Source organism: Taudactylus pleione, unplaced genomic scaffold, assembly GCF_031769625.1.
Source record: "Taudactylus pleione unplaced genomic scaffold, aTauple2 ptg000053l, whole genome shotgun sequence".
Classification (NCBI taxonomy): Eukaryota; Metazoa; Chordata; class Amphibia; order Anura; family Myobatrachidae; genus Taudactylus; species Taudactylus pleione.
Window position 1 is genome coordinate 32,337,268 of NW_028284455.1, and position 22,944 is coordinate 32,360,211.

At 44.6% G+C, this 22,944-nt stretch overlaps 1 protein-coding gene across 7 annotated transcripts in view; it reads left to right on the forward strand.

Annotated features, from left to right (window-relative positions):
- Positions 1 to 22,944, forward strand: part of ANO10 (anoctamin 10) — a 319,184-nt gene that overhangs the window by 18,453 nt on the left and 277,787 nt on the right. For 2 of the 7 annotated variants that reach the window (XM_088463625.1, XM_088463666.1), the window contains exon 2: positions 10,207 to 10,366. In XM_088463625.1, the coding sequence (XP_088319751.1) occupies positions 10,207 to 10,366 (160 nt within the window). Of the gene's footprint in view, positions 1 to 8,471; positions 8,578 to 10,190; positions 10,367 to 22,944 lie in introns of those variants that run through there. The other 5 variants (XM_088463661.1, XM_088463645.1, XM_088463635.1 and 2 more) reach the window with 5 other exon arrangements.

Here is a 22,944-nt window from a genome sequence, read left to right on the forward strand (position 1 = left end):
TGAGTACAATCCAGTAACCTCTCTGCATACTTAGTGTCTAATAAGAAAGTGATACTGTCCCTACCCTTACTGCTTAAGGTGCTGGTTTATGGAGTGGATCCTGGAGGAGTTGTATTATGGTGGAACTTGTGATTAACTAAGTAAAGGAACTGGTTTATGTACAAACTACAAAGATTGGATCATTATAGAGGAAGTTTGGATTAACATCTATTAACATTGGATTCATTATTATGCGGGACTGAGACTGCTAATACCCAAAACATTGGAATCAATATTGTGCGGGACTGAGATTACACCAAGTCTATACAAGACTGATTCTAAGGACATTGAGTACTAATTCTATTAGGATTAATATTATGTTTATTTTTTATATTTATTTTTATTTACAACAACAGTAGCCAACATGAGATCTGGATGAGCGCCACATGTATTTGCATTCTTCCTTGATTATTCTTAAAGGTTTTGGGATACCTTTTTATATGCAGGCAGCTGTTTTTGATCTCGAATTTTGCATTGGGAAGTCTTGAGTGCTAATATTGTGTTTAATATAAGAAATGCGCCAGGAGCCTTGCCTCTATCCAACAAGTGACCTTGTGATTTATACTGAACACTACAACAAACCTGGACCAGCTTTCCGGTAATTGAAAAAGAATTGGATCTCTTCTTGGAAACATTCTGTGTACACCCTTTTTGGACTTATACATCTATCCACACCATGGACATCTGAGGGCAGTATATGGAACTGTATGCCAATAGGACCATCCCTCTATTGGTGTAAGGACTTGGTAACTATATATTCATTGGACACAATACGTTTTTTTTCCCAATTGAGACTGAAAATATCTTGTATCTATCATCCGGAAGCATATATAGGAACAGGCACTGTTCAAATCAATTAATCCATTGGATGAGGCTTATTGCTCATTGTCTTTAGTGTCATATGTTTATTTCATTATTTATTTTATATTTATTAAAGTGTCTTTTTTTCATGTTCATTTATGTATACTCATTGACACACATACTTTGTAGCGCTGCTACCCTTTCTAGTACATCTATGTTGTTTAGGGTCTGACTACCCCTGTTTTAGCAGCTGCTTAGTTAAACAGACAATCCCAGTGCCTGTATTTTTACTTAATATCATTAAGTGCGTATGCGGCTTTAGATGTATGAGTAGAGATGTACTGGACAGTCAATGATGGAAAATGCAGGAATCCTCTGACTAGTTTTGCCTCTAATGGAGGCTTTAACTTTTCAACACTTTGCTCATGTAACACATACTTGCCTAGTTTTGAAAAAGCATTTCAGGGAGATTGTGATAACAACACCTATGAGTTCGGCAGTACAGGGGACGTGAACTGCTACATCTGAGATCTGACTTACATTCAAATGAAAATGAGCCCGCAAAACAGTAAGATCTTAAGCCACGTATCGACTAGGCCAGTGGTTCCCAAACTGTGCGCCGCGGCACCCTGGGGTGCCTCGGGACACTTGCAGGGGTGCCTCAGGTTGGTGGTCCAGCACCAAATCAAATGATTTATGGCCAATGTAATGTAAATATGTGGACAAACCGAAGCACAAACCTGTCCACCACCACATAACTGACCCTAAGGATGACAGGTAAGCACAATTTACTTCACTTTACTACATACTAAAAAAAAATTCTGAATTACTCAGTAACAAACTATTGGCTTAGGGGTGCTGTGAAAACAATACTGATACTGTAGGGAGCCATGATTAAAAAAAGTTTGGGAACCACTGCACTAAGCGATTAAAATGAGCGATTGAACGATAACGACATCGTTATCGTTCAATCGCTCATTAATCATTCACAAGTCGGGCATTAGAATGTTGAAAACGATGACCGCTCCCGCTCGTTGTTTCCGACATCAATCATCGCCTCAACGTGCTGGTCTATCTGCCGATGACAAATTGATCATGTTCAGGGATGAGGGAGGGTGCCTGCACTGAACGACATATCGTTCAGTGTAGGCACTGCATGGGAAGAGGAACGACTGTACGATTACAATGTTGTAATCATACTGTTGTTCCACTATCTGCTAGTGGATCCGCACCTTTAGATTAGTTGCCATGGGCAACAACTCCACTTCTAAAAACCCGCTGTTCAGTAAATATACCCCATAGTCTTCTCCTGGTAGACCCAGCACCATACATTGACTGCACACATTGCTAGTTTTACTCTGCTGTTGCCTTTTAGAAAGAGCCATAACTAGACATTTTGGTGCCCTGTGCCAGAAAGCGATTTGGTGCTCCCCTCATCGTAACCAGAAACAGTGCGTGCCGCAGGTGCGCGGGCCAAAAAAGGGGCGTGCTCTCGTCAGAAAAGGGCATGGTCACACTATAGTACCCCAATTAATTCACATTACGCCACAAGTAGTGACCCTTATTCACATGACACTACATAGTAGTGTCCCTTATACACGTTATGCAAAACTGTAGTTGTGCCCTTACACATTACGCCACACAGTAGTAATGCTCCTTGCACATTATAATCACAGTACAAATTCCCACATTACACATTATGTACTAACCTGTACAGCTCCAGCTCCTGAGCATGTCACTGTGGGAGTCGGGGTAAGCCGCAGTCTCTGTCCTCTCTTGTGGCGCCTCCTCTCTGCACTGGACTGCAGGCCAACGGCTCTGGAACTGGACTGGGAGAGACTTCATGATGTCTCTCCCAGTCCTGGAAGACACTACAGCAGACGGGGAAGGGTCGGACCACACGGGGCAGGCAGCTGCAGCGCTGCCTGCTGTAATGTGTATCAGTAGAGTTGCGCCAGACAGAGAAGGAGCCGGGCACACCGCTACTATTATACAATGCAGCAGGCGGTCACAGCAGATGAGAGGGGGTGATCACGGGTGGAGGTGGCCGGTTTCGCCCACAGAGCATGTACGCTCTGTGTGGGCGCCCCGGCCGCACCACCCTAGTTATGACTCTGCTTTTAGATGTCTTTTTCTCTGGAACATCACTTTGCAGCACAGGATCTAGAATATAGTCATCCTCCATCATATCACAGATGAGTTAAAGGGGAAATAAAACTTTATATGACCTCCTTGCAACATATTGGTTTTATTTCCAGACTGTAGCCTCCTGTCCTGAAATTGCAACTTTCCAGCTTGAGACTGAATACTTGCTGCTTCTGGACAGAGGAGTGTGTGCTGGACAGACGGGCCCCCGGGTCCAGGGGGAACCCGCACCGCACAACCTGCACCCATATTATTTTAAACTTACCTGTCCGTGGTCCCGCATCGGGTGTCAGTGCTGCTCAGAACAGCGGAAAATGGCCGCCGTGGCCATTTTTGTGGCGTTCTGTGCATGCGCAGTAGACTCTGGGCACACTCTAGTGCCCGGAGTCTACTAAGGCTCCGGTGGCTGGCCAGCCGCGTCAGTTGGCTGCCGGCCACCGGGGAGAGAGGAGGGGGCCCCACACGTGGAGTGCACACGGGCCCCCTCTTCTCTTAAGACGCCCCTGCTTCTGGAAGCATGTTTCTTTTTGTTCCCCATATTAATCTGCATTCAGTATATACAGGAACAGCTTTTATTTTTTTACTGTATCACACTTTGCTTTCAAAAGTATACTCAACACAGCAAACCACTTTACTTAATACTGCAGGCCGGGCACTACAATTACCAGCATGTATCACGTAATTTTCCCTTTAAATGTCTTTACAAAATGTATCTTGCTCTGCATCACACACATCTCTGATATAGAAATGAAAACACTTGTTTCTTCAACAGAAATACACTTTGGTTTTCCTCCGTGAACTCCTTTCCTGACTATACACTGCTGCATCACTTCACAAACACTTTCTTTTATTTGCAGTAACAACTTTGTAGACACCTTTTATATTTCTTCTTTTCCAAAGAACACAATTTGTCCACTTAACACTTGTGATTTAACACACATGCTTTCTAGCAAATTTTGCATCACCTTTTTGCATCTTCACCTTTTTCTGTTTAAACAATACTTCACAACAGGTCACCACCTCCCTTTGCTCCATGTATGGAGTCTAGTTGTTTAGGGTTGGGTATGTAATCCCGACGGCTGCATAGCCGCCGGGTGAAATGCAGACGCCAAAAGACCGAAGAGTCAGAATCCCGACATCTAACGTAAGTACCCTATCCGTACCCCTCTCTCCCCCTAACCCTCCCTTAGGGGTGCCTAACCCTAATACTCCTGGGGTGGTGGGTGCCTAACCCTATGTCCCCCCAGAGGTGCCTAAACCTACCCCCCCTGCCCACGCCCTAAACCTAACCCTCCCGGAAGAGTTCCTAGCCCTAACCTCCCCCCCGGGGTGCCTGACTCTAACCGCCCCTTCCCCTAGCCTAACCCTCCCCGGGGGGGTGCCTAACCCTAAGTCCCCTCAGGGGTGCCTAAATCTAACTCTCCCCCCGCAGTTAACGCTAACCCTGTCCCTACTTACCTTCGTTCGGGAAGCTACCTGTCGTGATTCCGTCATCGGGCTAAAGATAGGTGTATGGATTTAGACGCCTATCATTAGTCCTATGTTGGGATTTCAACGCTGGGATTCCGTCAGACGTCTTCCTGGGCGTCGGTATTATAACTACATCCCGTTGTTTCCAATATACTGCTGCTATGCAGAAAGTATCCATATTATCCATTACACTGCTGCTGCACTCCACATATTTATGTGTAGATCTCAATTGCAAGCCAATTCTCCACCATAATGAGAGATTCTGGCGTAATTTGCTCAGTACAGTGGTCAGAGGTGCAGTATTTGGGTGCTCAAATAAGGGTCACCATACAAACTGTCTGGGTTAAAAAAAAATATGCTTTAATATTGTCAGCATACAGTAACAGAAAATAAGAAACAACCTACCCCCTATTCAGGACATTACGTCACTTCTTCAGCCCTAACTAGCAAGGGCAGCTAGTCTTGCAGGTATGGCCCACTGGCTTGTATCCTCTGGGCAGCAGATAGGTGTGGTCGGATGCCACCATCACAGCACAGAATCAGTGACTCACCAATGCCATCTAGCTTCATTCTACCACAGTATTTATAAGTTAGACTAGGTTAGCCTCTGCTAGGCAGTTTAGACAAGGTAATACAGATGTGTCCTGCTACATCTTTGCTCATAGCGCGCCATACAGGCTACTAAATTGCGGCATGAGAATAGTGCGGCGTGGCGCAGTAAGGCGCAGTGATACTTGATAATATCCAAGGCATGCAATACACAGCTTCACCACTGGGTGGTCAGTGCTCCACTGATCAAAACTACAGTGATAATACAGCAGTGGATAGCTATAGCAGTACAGAATACAATAGTACAGTCAGCCCTGACAGGCCCAATACATCCTGCGCCCTACAAAATGGCTGTGAGGCAGCGGCCATATTCATGGAGGGAGCTGAAAATCCTTGTGCAGTGGCGGGATCAGCCAATCATTAATAACATTGAGAAGTGCCGGATTTCCTGACGCAATATCCTTTCCTTTCCTGATTTCCTGACGCAATATCCAGGCCCAGGTAGGCTGAGATCGTTCGATACGCTCGCTCCAACAGCACTGGAGCATTTTAGTAAGGAGAGATCCCCAATGTCTACAAAGGCTGAGGCAGCGCCTTGTGCGTAGTAAGTACAGTATTACTGTGCAGTTACAGTAGTTAAGTATAGCCAATCAGGGTCCGCCATAGCGCCATTACTGTATGACATACCGTGAATGGGCTTTGCGTGACATAAACTGTACAATAACATGAATAAGGATCACTACTGTGTGACATAACGTGACATCAATGGTTAACCACTAATGGTTGATGAATTTGAAATGGATGGTGGTATTCAATATTATCCACCAATGGTACCATCGATGGTCGACATTAATGGGTAACCTACCGATGGTCATCCGTATGGGCCACTATTGTGTGACATAACGTGAATAAAAGGCACTACTATGTGACAAAAGGGTAGATGTATTATAGTCGCACGGATCGTTAAAAATCGTAGCTTTGAGGGTACTCTGAAACCATGTGGAGGAAAGCACCAACATTGTTTTTGCACCTCTCACAGGGTCAGAATCTACAGTGCTCAAAGTTTACAAGATGTGTAATATACATCTCTTACTGCATAGGTTCACAAACTCTGCCATTACTGTCCAAGTTTTAAGGACATCCATGCTTGAGCACAGGTGACTTAATTAGTACATCAGTTAATTTGACTTAACCATCTGGACTCAAGCATGGATATCCTTACAACTGTGCGTTAAACAGCCCTTCTAGTTTCGCCTTGCCGTGGCGTGACTCGGTAGCACTGAAAATCTTTTTGTGCGACATTTTCCCTTCAAATGCATCTTATTCGCACAGCGATGCGAATAGGACGCACGGGCAGCTTCTGTTGATTAAAATATGGGCAAGCTTGTATTCTGTGTGCAACTGCGGGTGTATCTACAAGCAAAATGCTATGTTACTCGGTCACAACTGCTTCTTATGTCTGCCTGAGCGTACAATGCAGTTTGCTGTCAGGATCATCAACGCACTGTTGGGAACCCCCTGTCACTCACACCCCTTATACACATCCCGACTTCAGTAAACGGATAGCGCAGTGGAACCTCTACATCACGGTGCATCCGCTCACAGACATACATCCCTCTGGAGATTTCACCCGAGAAGGCACCTTCCCTGGACACCATCTCTACTAAAAGTTAGGGGTAGGGCACAAGAATTGCATGCCCCAGACCCTCATCTCCTGTCGGCTTTTCCATTCCTCGTCTGCAATTCTCCTCCTCCTTTATTCCCCTCCTCCCCCTGCTTCCATTATACCCCTGCCATGCCTGCTATACTTACTGTTTCCACAGTAAGAGGCACACAGAAGTTTCCTATGGGTGTCTCTGCCCTCTATGTCCTGCCTGTTTCATCTGTATTGGGTCCCACAATTTCTGATGACAGCTCTGATTCAGATGTGGACGGAATTCCGAAATTTATGCAGATCGACGAGAGATTGTTATACATTACACGTGTGTTATCCGCACTACCCACGCTCAGAGGTTGAATTATTATTACTCTCGCATAGAGGCTTAATTTGAAAAGTGAGTGACAGGTAGTCAGCATTTATGAGAGGTAATGGGGGGTGGATAGAAAAACGCAGGCATGTCAGACCGTTTGAACACTGTTTTCGGAGCGTACATATATTAGCCATTGTGTCCTTGCTCACAGCAGGAGAGCCATCTAGGTGTCTGGAGACCCGATATGTCTGAGACAGCTTAGACTTACTCATTAGGCTGGTGGTCGCCTGATTTGCGTTCAATGTTTCAGTTTTTGTGTGTGAACGGCGGATGTGAGATGCTATCAGTGGGCGCCTCTAAGCACTGGAAACGGCGATTGATTCATTAAATGTGATAAAGTGAGAGTTCGCAGCTGTGATGACATTTGCGTGCAGACCTGAATCAGGCCCTATGTGTTTAAAAAGGATTGGGTATGTGAGACCAGCAGTCGGGATACCGGCTGTCAAAAGACCAACAAAGGCATCCCGATGCTGAGAATCTTGACAGAGGCTTAGTAAGTATACTAATCCCCCCCTTCACCCCCTAACCCTCCCTTCTTGCATCCTAACCCTCTCCCCCCCACCCCCTAACCCTCCCTGTTAGTGCCTAAACTTAACCCTCCCCCGGTAGTGCCGAAACCTAATCCTAACCCCCCTCCCCCACCCCGGTGGTGCCTAGCCCTAACCTCCCCCTCCCGCAGAATAACCCTTACCCTTGGTGGTGCCTAAACCTAACCCTCCCCCCCACAGTTACAAGCTAACCCGGCCCGCTATACTTCAGGATGCCGGCTGTTGGGATTACAGTGTCGGCATCTCAATTGATGTCGGGATTCCGGCATCCCGTTCAGCGTTAAACTGACTACATCTCGTTTAATAAAATCTGATCAAATTACTTTAATAGCCCTGTGACTCCTTTCCACTTTGTGATAATGTTCTAATCCTGATTTTCAGAATTATTTTCAAGCTACCAAAATCACCCTATAAATGTTCTAAAATGTAGTTTGATCTTTTGGCACACTAATTCAGTTCAGTTTATTGTACATGGGAAATAGTAGCAATGAGCAAACATTGTTAGTATACACCCACAAATAATGAATGACATTTACATCTTGCACATCATGTAAAGGTGGCTGTGATTGCGTTGTAGAAAGGAATGCAGCGGTACCTGTATGTGGTGCATGGTGGTGACTGACTCATACAGACACACTCCCAAGTCATCATCCCTCCTGTCAGACAGGGAACCAATCAGATCGGAGAAGAGCTGAGACACTAAGGGCTGCATCGTCAGCTGTCACTGTGTGGACAATAGAGGGACAAATAGTGTTACTGGCTTGTGAATAGTTTCGGAGACATTTTGTCAGACTCGATGCTTAGGGTTTAAAGAGTTTTGGTCTTCGGAAAAATGGCCGGTATAGAAAAACTATGTGAGATAAGGCGTTTTTTCTCTTGTAGCTACAACTCTGAAGCAGTGAGAAAGTGCTGAATGTGAAACGCTAGTCCCTTCCTCCGATCCAGCCGTGTGTGATTCTCCTGCCTGGATGTGAGTACTAGTGCTGTCGGGGGAAGTAAGTATAGCGTATGAATAAGTAGGAAACGGCTGTCTTTAACTATATGCTAGGCTTCCAGGGGTGGCTCTTCAGCTGTTGTTGGATGCAAGTCCTAAAATGTCTATGGCAATGCATGCTGGGGCTTGTAGTTCACTCTATCTAACTAGCCACCACAGGCTGTAGTGTATAGTATACAAAAAGTTATGTTTGATATAAACATTGTTACATCATTTGTTGCAGTAGGGTAACACGTCAGGTGGTACAAACAGAAGAGTACACTTTGGTGAATGAATTATTAACAAAATGTGAATGTGTAGTAACCTGCTGTAACCTGCTAAACACTTTTCTTTATCTAACTTATACAGGTCAATCAATGTACATTATTATGGATAGCAGCACATTTTTATTTTGTTGGTGCTTAGCTCCCTTAAGTCCCCTACACACGGAACGATATTGCAAACGATTCTACGCATTGGAACGACCTATTGTCAATTACGTTCCGTGTGATTGCACTGTATAGTGCATTGCTCGCTCCCGTGGGGTCTTCAGTCGCTTCGCCTGATCTTTTGAACATGCAGAAAGATCAGGTGATGCGGCTAATGATCCCAAGCAGTGCTTAGCGGTGGGGACTGGCATATCTGGCAGCTGGGCACCATATCGCCGTGTGTTGTACGGACTACCCAATATGTTGGCCTGGGAGCGAGGGTCGCATCGGCAGGTACACATCGTACCCATCTTTAGGGTCCCATTTATCATATCCAACATTTTAATTGCTCATGGAATATGATTAGAATGACTAAATTCGCAAAGTATAAATTAAAATTCTCGCAAATTTAATATAATACTCTTACCAGTACACGGGCTTTAAGAGCCTGCCCCAGCGAATAGCTGGAAGCAGAGTAATAACTTACGCTATGACTCAACTTCACATGAACCAGCACATGCATCAGTGGCTCCTGTAAAATCTGCCATATAGTCGCCTATAACGCAATCTTCAGATGTCGTTAGCGGATAGAGACAATCTCCGGAAAGCTTCACATTCCATAGCTTGGTAAATCCGACAGTTTAGCAACTTTTGCGGTCGGAAAAGGAGGACCTCGGCATAAATCGGAATATCTGTTGTCTGTCGAGGTCCCTCATTTTTAAATGCTGGGGATCCCTAATATTTTTGAGTACCCCTGAAATCACATGTTTTTGAGCTGTATCCAGCAAATTTTCTTTACTATCCGCCTTAGAGTACTCTCTGTCTCTGCTACATATTGAGCAAAACTACAATTAATTTATTAAAATATGTCTGTGCTTTTTCAGTTTGCAACATAATCCTGCTTTATTACTGTGTGTAATATATTTTAACACTCAATGTCTGAAAGGCCACTGCTTTGCAAAATGCTATAGTTGCACAATTATGTCATCACCAATTCTGTAGCTGCATGGGGCAGATGATAGTTTGCTTTCGTCTTGTGAATATTTTATGATCTTACAGTAGTTGCCTGAGATAGTTTGAGGTGGATATTGACATATGTAACCTCTTTTTACCAGGAGCACCTATCTTCAAAACCTGTTTAAGTTGTTTTCTCATTAAGTTAGGCTATTTAGAATCTCTTTTTATTTTAAAGCTGACACTGATCTAGTTGGCTGTCTTTAAAGCACAGATCTCATCCCAAAATGAAAAGAGGCCCTTTTAAGGAAGAGCTTCATTTGGAGCCTGAATTCAAACCATTGGTCGTGATTGAGCTTGTGAAGGATGTCAACGAGGAAACAAAAAAATGGCTTGTTAAGAAAATTGCAGACAAAAAGAAAGCTGGCGGTAAGCACTTACCACTTTTACTCCTCGTACATTTTTCTTCCTTTTTGAGGGATGAGCAAAGTTTTTTGGGTCTCCGTAATCTGAGACTGCAGAATTCGAGGTCTGTAAAGACTAATGTATTTTGTTCTTATTAATAGTCTGTTCACTGGTAAATTGATTAATCTCATAGCTAAGAGTTTACGCTGTAGTGTGACTAGTTTATTGTGAATTTTATGCATGTTTGAGTTGCTTAGTTTCTGAGAGAGCACCAAATAAGAGGAATAATAACTTCACTGCATTATATACAAAATAGGTCATAGAATGGAGATGGTCCTTAATTCCTAGAACTGTATTCTGTACAACACTAAACCTAAAATACAGGTACTTTGGGATTTCCATTTTTTTGGCTTCCTAGTCTGCTTATCAGTCAATGCTATTGGCTACATTGTCTGTACACTCCATAGTGTTAATACAGAGTGAGTACTACACCAGGTTGCATAGTGTAACATGTTATTTCCCAGAATGCGTACATATGTATATGCACAGTTGCAGACCCGCACCTATAAAATGTTATGACCAAAGAGGTGGCACAATTTTGGGAACAGGCGTCCTTATCAGGGCAAGTAATGACATTATAGTTCAGTAATGACATTCACTGAAATGTGGAACAGCAATAATTTGCATGTACACCTGTTAGGAGGCATATCCTTTGCACCTAGTGCAGGGCAGGTAAGATACGTGCTGATGATGACTTGTCATAAACTATCCTCAGACTAGCCACAAAGGGTGCCGAGACATGAGTTCCACAAGTGCCAAAGGGCAGGCACCTGTAGTTCCAATGGAAAAAACAATAGTTTCATTCTATTTTCACCAACATTACCCCTGCACTCACCGGCCAGGGGTGCAGTGAAGAGCCCCGGGCTTCAGCGTAAGCCTGGGGTGCTCGGGAGACGGGGGACCCCACTTTTGGCAGGGTCCCCACCTCCCCTGAGATCCCCGGCTTGAGCTGACTAACTTGGGGTGTTAATGCTTTGGCCGGGTTGACCCTGTGAGAGGGTACCCTGGCTGTGGCATTACACCCTGGCTAGAATTGAGTCCGGTGCTGGTTATTTTATTTTCTTATTTTTAAAAGCAGGACTGGCTCAGGGAGCCCAGTGCTGGTTCATAAAATACAGGGAAACCCTACTCGTGTTTTTCCCCGTATCTTTATAACCAGGACTGACTCAGGAGACTAGGACTGGTTATGCTTTTTTCTAACATTAACCATTTAAATACTTTTAAAACACACAAGCAGCCTGCACATACTGTATCTCACCGATATGTGCGGGCTGCTTGTTCGGGAGAGTTTCAATGCAGTCAGCCTCAGGGAACTCGGATGAGAAATCTCAATCACATACACCATAGGAAAACACGATCTCAGCTAATCATGATTCTTGGTAAATTTGAGAGTTTCAGAAGCCTAAAATCACCCGAGTTTCATCAATGCAAATTGAGTTTATAATCGGCCAATCTCAATCGGACACAATTCTTAGTAAATTTACCCCAAAATGCATTCAATAATTGTTTATTTCTGAAAATATGCTGAGTTGTAGGCAACAAGTCATCATTATCCGAGTGTTTGCACCTTCTTTATAGTAGGTGTAAAATATTCACCTCTTAACAAACGTGCACATAAGTGCTGGTCTAATAAGACACATTTCCATGAACACAATATTACTGAACTCTATGTATGTGAGAACCAGTAGTATTTGTATAATGTGTTGAAGGGTGTGCAGCACACACGGACCCCATGTCGCATTTTCTGCACTCTCTTTGTGGTGGTTAGGGGACTGAGGGTTTTATTCAGAGGTGGCCGTACGGTCTACGACCGCACGGCCGCCTCGATGTTTGTCTAGTGCGCATGCGCACAAGGGAGCCGGCTCCTTCGTGCGCATGCGTGAGACCCGCTACGACCAACAGCGCCAGTCGTAGCGGGTCTCTTTCCAAAGGGGGCGAGCTGTCGATGTTGATTGACAGCTCGCCCCGTTTGGAAGGCGGGCCGGGGGGGTGGCAGCCCAAACGGAGGCGTTCCCATGGGAACGCCTGCCGTTTGGGGGAGGCCCCACTGACATCACTAGTGATGTCAGTGGAGAGCTTCCGGCTCTGACAGAGCCAGAAGCTCTCCGGGGCTTACGACAAGTGAGACCCTACCCTAGGGTCTCGTCGTAAGCCCCGATGGTCGCGATGGTCATGGCCATCACCCTAGCGGTCGTTAGAGCTGTGGGTGTTAACCCACAGCCTAACGACCGAAACAGAGGCGGCCGGTCAGGATGCAAGCGGCCGCCCAGTTTCTGAGCGACCGCTTGCATCCTCCGACTGCCTCTGAATGAGGGCCTGAGTGCTCTGACTGTCTCTAAAATGAGGACAAAATGACTCTGGCATCTGCACATAAGATAGGACTGTGGCGCTGTGCTAGAGGTTTTTAATCTTCTGCACAGGCTCCAGCATAATTTTTCTGGTGAGGAGGGGGCCCATGTGAAAAATCTTACACATATCACCCTTATTTCCCAAAATGACCCTAGTAAGAATGCCCCTTCCCATATGTGTTTTATAAATCATGAGGCATCCATGAAACAGTTCACTCTGCAATCAAGCATTTCACTTTCTGGGCATCTGCAGTGCGAAGATATGCTAAGTACACTACAGTGACTAGCGCAGTGCTCATTCTACATCAGTCACATGGTGGATAAAAGGCCAAAGGAAAGGTCAGTGGATTCAGACATACATCGGCTCACCCGAGCAAGTTAAACTGAACACATCAGGGGAGTAATTGTGATTAAAGGTGCCCATAGACGGTGCGATAGGCACCTTGGCTGCGACGGCCGATCCGACGGCCGATACACGGAGCGATCCGCTGCCCGACCGCCCGAAATTCCGGCACCCCCGGCGCATAGCGCTGCATGGGATCGTACATCGCATCACCAGATCGAGTGAACATGCAGTAAGATCTGGAGGTGCAATGCACGACCCCACTGGAGCGCGCACTATCCAATATCATGCCCACACACGGTACAATATGGCAGCGATATCGTACCAATCCGTCGGATCGGCTGCTATATCGCACCGTGTATGGGCACCTTTAGACACATTTTTGGCAAAAAAGATGCCTGGCGCTATCAGAGTCTCTCGGGACCTGGATCGTGCGAGGGGTAGCCTTTTTAGCTTGACTGCAGCCCCAAGGTGTGTAAGCACAGATCTTTATGTGTGGCATATGATGGGAAGGTCTACTAGAGTTGCTGCCAAGATATTGTTTAAAACAGTGGTTCTGGAACTTTTTTCTGCCGTGACACACTGAGCATTTATAGCCACAAAAAGTTTAAAGATATATAAATTAATGTCAATTAAGCTTCTTATACCAAAAGCACTCATTCCTAGCAGTTCTTCATGTTCCAAACTTCACTTTTCCATACCGTTTTCTTTAACCATTGTAGATCACTTACCTTTGAACTCCTTTCCCCTTCATTTCCTCTTGGTCCTACTGGGTCTGCAGCTGTGTGCTCCTGGCTCTTCTCCGTGATAGCTGTCATGATGCTGAGATGCTGCCCTGCTGCGGCAACCTGCCTGCTCGCAGCTCCTCTCTGGTGCTGCAGGATGCCAGAGAGGGGGGAATGGGACTTTGTTTTGACAAGCCTGCGCAGTATCCAGTGGGACAGCGGGGAGAGTGGGATAACACACTCTCCTCCCCTTGCTCTGCTGATTGGCCGGAGCGCTTCCTGTGGGACCTGCCCCACTGTCATTGTATGTGACACACCAGGGACTAACTCATGACACATTAAGGTGTCGCTACACACAATTTGAAAAACTCTGGTCTGAAACGTGAGAGCATGACACCATTGTGGTAAGGAGGCACTAATACATATATAAACAATTAATGTGTTACCAACTCTGAAATGACCGTTAATGCAACATTTTAATGTCTTATTTACAGGCATCTACAGCCCTTTGACAAAGCAAAACCCAACTTATTACATAAAGCAAATATACTAGTTCTAGGGCGTAGTCTTTTTGGCAGAGTGGTTGTCTATGTCTAATATAATAAATGTATTGAAAGCTGTTTAACAAGCTTCTGTGCAGACAAGAACTCAATGCTGTCATCATCACATTATGATTCTATGGGCCTGATTCAGACCCGCTCGCGAGCGCTGAGCGCTTGCAAGCGGGTCTATGTTTCCCAAGTGCGCATGCGCACGACAGAGGCGGCTCCGTCGTGCACATGCGCAAGACCCGAATAACGATGGCCAAGCCGTCGTTATGGGTCTCGCACCAAAGGGGGCGTGCTGTCGATGGTGATTGACAGCACGCCCCCTTTGGAGGGCGTGCCGGGGGCGTGGCTGCCCAGACGGAGGCGTTCCCATGGGAACGCCTACCGTCTGGGGCCGGCCCCACTGACATCACTAGTGATGTCAGTGGGAGCGCTTTTGGCTCTGATAGAGCCAAAAGCACTCCAGGGCTTGCGGCAGCGAGACCCTACCACAAGGGTCTCGTCACAAGCCCGATGGTCGCGATGGTCTTGACCATCGCGACCATCATTTTGGCCGCTCGCTATAGCTGTGGGTGGTCACCCACAGCTATGCGAGCGGCCAGGAGGCCGCTCCAAAAAGGAGGGACGGCCCTGATTCAGAGCGAGCTCTCTGTCAGAGCGTCCGGCTCTGAATCAGGGCCTATGTTCCCTTTTGGTGTGGGTGCATAACCAAATAATATTCCCATATTTTGGGAAATATTCAGTTGCCGGCGAAACGTTATCGCCCGTGACGTCATTTCGCCAGGCGAGAACTTTTCCACATATTCAATTGTAAAGAGTTTCCGCCGGTGTGAAAAGTCTGCGCCTTCAAATCAGCGGACAAGATTCGCCTCTGAAAGGAGGCGGAAAAAAGGGCAGAATTGGGGGTTTGGGGTGCAAAGTTGCGGGAACACAGCAGCAGCCATGGGACAGTCCACCAAAGGTGAACTGCGTCATAAAAAGTTGAAAAATTACTTTAGATCACTCCGGGACTTTTCGCCGGCAATTGAATACGGGCCTAAGTCTGGAAATCTGTTTTGTGACCCAGGGCTCACTTTGTATTTATCATTTTAGGCATGTTAGCTATGGCAGAGAGGTCACCATTTTGTAGAGAACTGTACGTTATCAACTGTATTTAAGGGTGCCAAGATGGGGGGAGAGCGGTACTAATTACCCGGGTTTAATGGAGGGACCGAGCGTGGTCCCGATCCCTTACGCTGCTGTGTGCAGGTAGGTTATGATTTATATCCTCAATAGGCTGATTATGTGTCTTGCTATAGAACTGTCAGTTATCAACTGTATATCTTAATATGTAGTAATATGTCTTACCTTGTTGTGTAAGCTCATTTTAACCTAAATGATTGATAGATTCAAAATAGATGGCAATGACAAAATGCATGGAGAATGTGATTTTTTTTTAACTCAGTATACGATATGATACGATATACGATACGATATAAAGTTATTGTCATTGCAAAAAGAAACAAAGAAATTACAATCCAGTACACCCACATATGATTACATATTACCATTACAGATTGATTGATTTAGGATGACTATAACAGATGGAATAAAACTGTTCTTAAATCGAGATATTCAAACTTTTATCCACCGTTTATGAACCGTCTTTTAGACGGAAGGAGGGAAAATATATGATGGTTAGGATGATGACTATTCTGTACAATGCTATTTCCCTTACGATGACAACTTTCAAAGTAGATGTCTTCAATAGACGGCAAATCACAACCAATAATCCCCATAGCTGTACGTACTACTCGCTCTAAGAGCTTACGATCACCCTTAGTGCTGTTTCCGTACCAGACTGTAATACAGTACGTCAATATACTTTCAACAACACAACGATAACATCTAACCAAATTTTTTTTTCTTAAAAAGAATAGGCGCTGTTGAACCTTCTTCACCATTGATCTAATATTAGAAGTCCATGTCAGATCATCGGAAATAACAGTGCCTAATATTTTAAAATTGTTAACTTTTAAGTTATCGATAGTAATGGCACATACACACGGTCAGATTTGTCAGATGAACGATTTGAACTATGAACGATTTTTTACTGCATTAAAATGAATGAAATCATCCAAAACTGACTGCAAACACATCAGATGTCAGATATCGTTATCTGACCATCAGGAACGCGCATCGTTCATCGTTTATCGTCCAGACATGTCAGATATGTCAGATTTTCCTTCAGATATGAACGATTGAACGATTTTTTAAATAGTTATCATTCAGATCTGTAGAAAAATCTGGCCGTGTGTATGCACCATAAGGGGTAGCAAATCAGACCTACGCTGCTGTCTAAAATCAATAATTATATATTTTGTTTATTTTTTAATTAAGAACAAAGTTGTTGTCTTCACTCCACTTATTCAACCTGGCTACCTAATTGCGGTACACCTCTTCATTACTGTCCTTAATAAGACCCACAACAGTCGTATCATCTGCAAATGTAATAATTAAATTTGTACTAGACTGGGGAATACAGTCATGGGTAAACAAGGAAAATAAGAGTGGGCTTAAAACACACCCCTGAGAAGTACCAGTCGTAATTCTGATAGCAGAGGACTTCAAGCTACCCATTCTAACTTGTTGAGGTCTATAGATTAAAAATCTAAGATCCAATTACCTAAATATACAGGGAATCCCAGACTTCGTAATTTAGTTACCAATGTATTTGGAACAATGATATTAAATGTCGAACTAAAGTCGACAAAAAGCACTCTGACATAAGTATTAGGCTCCTCTAAATGTCTAATGGTGCGTACACAGGACGATTATTTTAACGTTTTGTCGTTAACGACAAATTGTTAAAAAAATCGTTCAGTATTTGTCCCAAAACGATGAACGAAAACTACAAATGCGCGCCCCCGTTTGCCATTTGTAGTTTTCGTTAATCGTCCGAACTTCCTGTCCAACCTGACGATATTGTCAGGTTGGACATGTTTGGGGAAGAGCGAGGAAGCCCAGCACTGAACGAAATCGTTCTTGATTTCTTTCAGTGTGTGTGTACTCAGTGTTGTTAACGACACTGAGCACACCCCTGCCGGGGACACACGGGATGATGTTCGTTCAGGGCGCACATCGTGCCGTGTGTATGCACCTGAAGAGAAGAATGTATCACGGATAACAAAGCATCCTCTGTAGATCTATTTTGCCTGTAAGTAAATTGATAATTGTCGCAGCCAGCAGGCAAATGACCCTTCATTTGCACCAGAACCATCCTCTCAAAACACTTCATTATAAGAGGGGTCATGGCAGGCTTGTAACTTTAGAATCTTTAGGAACAGGAACGACTACAGTAGATTTAAAACATTCTGGGACAAGTTGCCAAAGACAAGTTAAAAATGTATGTAAAAATACTAGCTAACTCACTAGCACACCCTTTCAAAACTTTCCCTGGTATCCCATCTGGACCGGACACTTTCCTGACACTAATGCCTAATAAACTATTTCTAACGCACATTCAGTGAGGACTAACTTAGGCTCCTCGCTTGAAAAAGGTTATTTAATTACAGAAGAGGTATTATCCCTATCAAATCTAGCATAAAATTGACTTGGCTCTTCTACCAGAGAGGCATCAACAGGGCCAGGAGAAAGGGATTTACTCTTGTAATCAGTCAAGCCATGGATTCCCTTCCCCATACTCCTAGCGTCATGTACGTTATTGAACTGAATTTCAATTTTTTCTGTAAACTCCTTTTTAGCCCTTCAGATTCAATCTAGCCACTTTATACACTTCATGATCCCCTGCCTTTAAAAGCCTGATTCCGCACATCAAGCAGAGAACAAACCTCACTGATCATCCATGGCTTCTCGTTAGGAAATTGTTTGAAATACTTTATTATGGTAACATTACCAATACAGCAGCTAATATAAGATAACACAGAAGAACCCAGGAAATCAACATTAACCCCCAAATCCTCCATGGATTGAAGAACAAATAAATCCCAATTTGTAGACTCGAAACAATCCTGTAACTTAGCCAAGGCCTCTTTAGGCCATACACAAACTGATCTATTCTCCACTTTCATACGTTTAACCAGGGGCCTATACTTTGTGACAAAAAACAATGATAAATGATCCAAATTTACAACATGAGGACACATCATAACTTTATAAGCCTCCTTAACACTGCAAGAAATCTGATCTAAAATGTTACCCCCTAGAGTCGGAGCAAATACATTCTGATAAAATGTAGGTAATACAGACTTTAGATTAGCTTTGTTAAATCCCCGGCAACAATAAACAGTCCATCCGGGTAAGTCAATTGCCTTTTAGAGATAGCATTGTATAGGATTTTCCAGAGCAGCCTTGTAATCAACCTGTGGAGGAATATAGGCCCTCATTCAGAGCCACTCGTAAGCGTCAGTACGCTCGTTCCGAGCGATGTTCGCACATCTGCGCATGCGTACGGTTTTTAGTACGCATGCGCAAACCAGTCAGTGCGGCCGAAAATCGTTTGTTCGCTAAATAGCGAGGGCCTGCAAATTTGAGTGACAGAATGAGGCGTATGTGGGTGGTAACAGGGGAAGGTGCTTGAAAACGGGGAGTGGAGATCAGAACACAGGCGTGCCTAAAGGTCAAAGCGGGCGTTTTATGGGTGTGCATAATTAAAACAGCAGCGTCATTGACCACGTCACTTGGTTGATTTATAGTCAGAACTGCTCGCAAAACTGTGGTAGGAAAAACCAACCACAAGAATAGCGAGCAGTTCATACGCTGTTCGATGTACTCGATTAATCAAATAAATAGCGGACATGACGTATGATGCGAGCGGCCAGGGGACGTTTTTATCAAAATTTCAACCGCAAGTTTTGCTCGCTCGTTCAGACTTATAGGCGTGAACAGACCGCAAAGAGCGAACGGTTCATTTGAATAGCCACCCCTTTTTATTAAACGAACGACTGCAAATAGCGAGCGGCTCTGAATGAGGGCCATAAACCGCAGTCACAATAACAGCAGAAATCTTTCGGGGCAAATACAACTGACTACATTTCACCACTAAAAACGCCAGCTCAGGCGATAAATGGCTTTCCAAGATTGTGGCATTAGTGTAATAATTGTTGTTAATATAAATGCACAATCCTCCATCTCTTAGATTTTCCGGAATCAGCAGATCGGCCCTGAATAAAGTTCTTTCAGGGAACTGAACACCACAATCCGGAACATTAGGGAAGAGCCAAGTCTCAGTTAGAATGATGACAGAGCAGGGAGCGCATAAGGTGATAGCCAGAGACCCTGAGCAGCAACTCATGTGACTTGCTTATATCATAAACAGCCTTTGTGATGTCACTCAGATTTGGTAGAATGGTCACCATTTTGTAGGGAATTGTCGGTTATTATCAACTGTATCTGTTGATATGACATGTCACAATGTAAGGTATGCTTACTTTAACCTAAATGTTGTATATGAAAATAATGATAGATAGATAGCAATGGTGAAATGCATTTAGTATGTGATTTATAACCTCAGTAGGCTGATTATGTGACTGTCAGTTATCAACTGTATCTGTTACTGTTTACTGACCTTGCAGTGTAAGCTTTTTTTAACCTAAATGATAGATGGATGGAAAGATAGATAGCAATAGGGATGACCATCGATAGTTACCTTCAATGGATCCATCAGTGATTACCATTGATGGCACACACTCTATGGTGAAACATCAATGGTTTGCACCCCTTGATGGCCACCGCTGCTGGGGGAACGATGGGCTATAAGCCCATCAAAACCGGGGCGGAGCTTAGCAAATTCCAGGGATGGGGCTAAGCTCCATCCAATCCAGAAAAAACACCACCCATCGCTCCCACTCGTCCATCGATGGCTGAGAACCATTGGGTCTCTGCCATTGATGGTGAAAGCATTCGACATCGGTCAATGGCCATCCCTAGATAGCAATGGCAAAATGCATGGAGAATGTGTTTTCACCTCAGTATGCTGACCATGTGACTTGCTTACATCATAAACAACCTTTGTTATGTCATTCAACTTTGGTAGAAAGGTCACCATTTTGTATTTGCTGATATGACATGTCACAATAGGTTTGATGTATCAAGCAATGAAAAGCGTGGAGAAGTGGATCAGTGGAGAAGTTGCCTATAGCAACCAATTTTTTCTCAGTTCCTAACTGCCATTTTTCAAACACAGACTGTAAACTGACAGCTAGGAGCTGATTGGTTGGTAATGTATCTCTCTCCACTTTATCACTCTCCAAGGCTTAGTACATCTCCCTCAATATGTCTTCTGACTGTGTAATGCAAGCTCATTTTAACATAGATTATAAGTAGATAGCAATGATAAAATGCAGACAGGATGTTATTTATAACCTCAATAGACTGATCATGTGACTTGCAATAGAACTGTCAGTTTTCAATTGTATCTGTTAATATGTCTACTAACCTTGTAGTGTAAGGTTATTTTAACCTAAATGATAGATTATAAATAGATAGCAATGGTAAAATGCTCACAAGATGTGATTTTTTTTTTTGTTTTACCTGAGAATGCTTACTAACTGCTTTGGGGCTCATTTACATTTCGATGTAAGTCAATTTGATGACACACCCCCAGATGTAGTAGTACACGCCCACTTTAACAGGCGCTCATAGGTGCTGCTTTCACAATCTCCCTGAAAAGCTTTTTCAAAAGTAGGCAAGTATGCTGTACCATCGATGGCGCAGAACCATTGTATCTCCATCATCGATTTAGAGAACAAAACAAAAATATCGACCATTGGTGGTTAACCATTGATGTTTGTTAAATATCAATGGTCTATGGCCATTCCTACAGTGCATACTACCGGATATGACTGTGACTGGGGTGTAGCCAGCCCCTCTGTTTCCATGGCTTCTCCCCCAATGTGTGCCGATCACTGCTGGTATCAGTGATCGGCCAAACCAGCGGCAAGTGTCTATCTGCAGCCGCCAGGCTTTCACTGGGGGAGGCAGCTGTGATTTTACTTGTCCCCGCCGGCTAAAGAGAGGAGCATCCGCCAGGGACATGTAAGATTACCGCTGCTCCCCAATAATTACCCGCCCGCTGTACTGAGAAGCAACAACTGCGGACATACAAGTGGAGCTGAAAGTTGCATTTCCCCGGCGGCTACAGAGTGGAGCGCACGCCGGGTGGGGGGTGGGGTCGGCAGGTCCCCTGAGAATGGTGGGCTGCTGGAAGATTATCTTCCAGTAGCCGCATGCTAGACGTTTCTGACTGGTCGCATCAGATGCGACCATGTTAGGGAAAGCCCAGCCTGGTGTGGTTGCGTCTGATGCGACCATGCCAGGCACGTGGGTTAATGGCCAGTAATAGGTTTATTTGCTATTTAAAGAGAACTTAACACTCATAGACCTTTAGGCTTATAAATAACTGGACAAATATTGTGGCTAAAAGAAAAGCTAGTATCTCGTCATGTCTCTCCATACTGCATTGTGTGTGCTGTATGCTACTATATAGTGATAAGAGGCATTCATGGCATAAGCTTTTAATACATATTTGTGTATCTAATGTTTTTGTGACAGCCCCACGATTGTTTAGTGTCTGCTTAACTGTGCTTGGCAGAAAACACTGGCCCTCATTCAGAGGCAGTCGCAAGAAGCGAGCGCTCTCCCTGAATGAGGGCGGCCGCTTCCTTTTAGTGCAGCCTCCTGGTCGCTAGCTAAGCTGTGGGTTACCACCCACAGCTTAGCGACCGACCAGGGTGATGGTCGCGATGGTCAAGACCATCGCGACCATCGGGGCTTGCGACGAGACCCTAAGGTTGGGTCTCGGCAACCGCAAGCCCAAGGGAGCTTCCTGCTCTGATCTAGCAGGAAGCTCCCCACTGACATCACTGCTGATGTCAGTGTGGCTGCCCACAAAACAGCAGGCGTTCTGTAAGGAACGCCTCCGTTTGTGTAGCCACACCCCCGCTCCGCCAACAAAACATGTCGAGCTGTTGATCACCATCGACAGCCGCCCCTTTTGTAGTGAGCTCCGGAGCGAGAGAAATTCTCGCTCCGGGGCTTGCGCATGCGCAGTGCGGCCACTGCGCGTGCGCAGGGCCTTAACAATGACCCGGTTGCGACCGGGTCTGAATGAGGTCCACAGTGTGTAATGCAACAAATAGGGTTAAAGTGTAATTTGTGCATGATACTTGCCAACTCTCCCTGATTTTCATGGAGACTCCCTGAAATAGTAGCAAACCCCCTGACTCCCTGAAGAGTCTAGCAATCTCCCTGATTGTACCTTACCTCCATTATGTAGCTGTTATATACTTGCAAAAAAAAGAAATTAGCGATGTATACATTAAAATGGGACCATCGGTGCCTTTTCCTTGCATTTGTTATAAGGCACAATGATCCCTATGGCTACATGCATTTTCATATAAGGTTTCTCATGGCCACTTATATGGAACCACTTGTAAAACACAATACAAGTAGATCTTACTAACTGCTTTGGGGCTCGTTTACAATTGGATGTAAGTCAATTTTATGACATGCCTCTCAGATGTAGCAGTACACTCATACTTGCCGACTACCTGGCTACCCCTTCCGGGAGGGAGCAGCC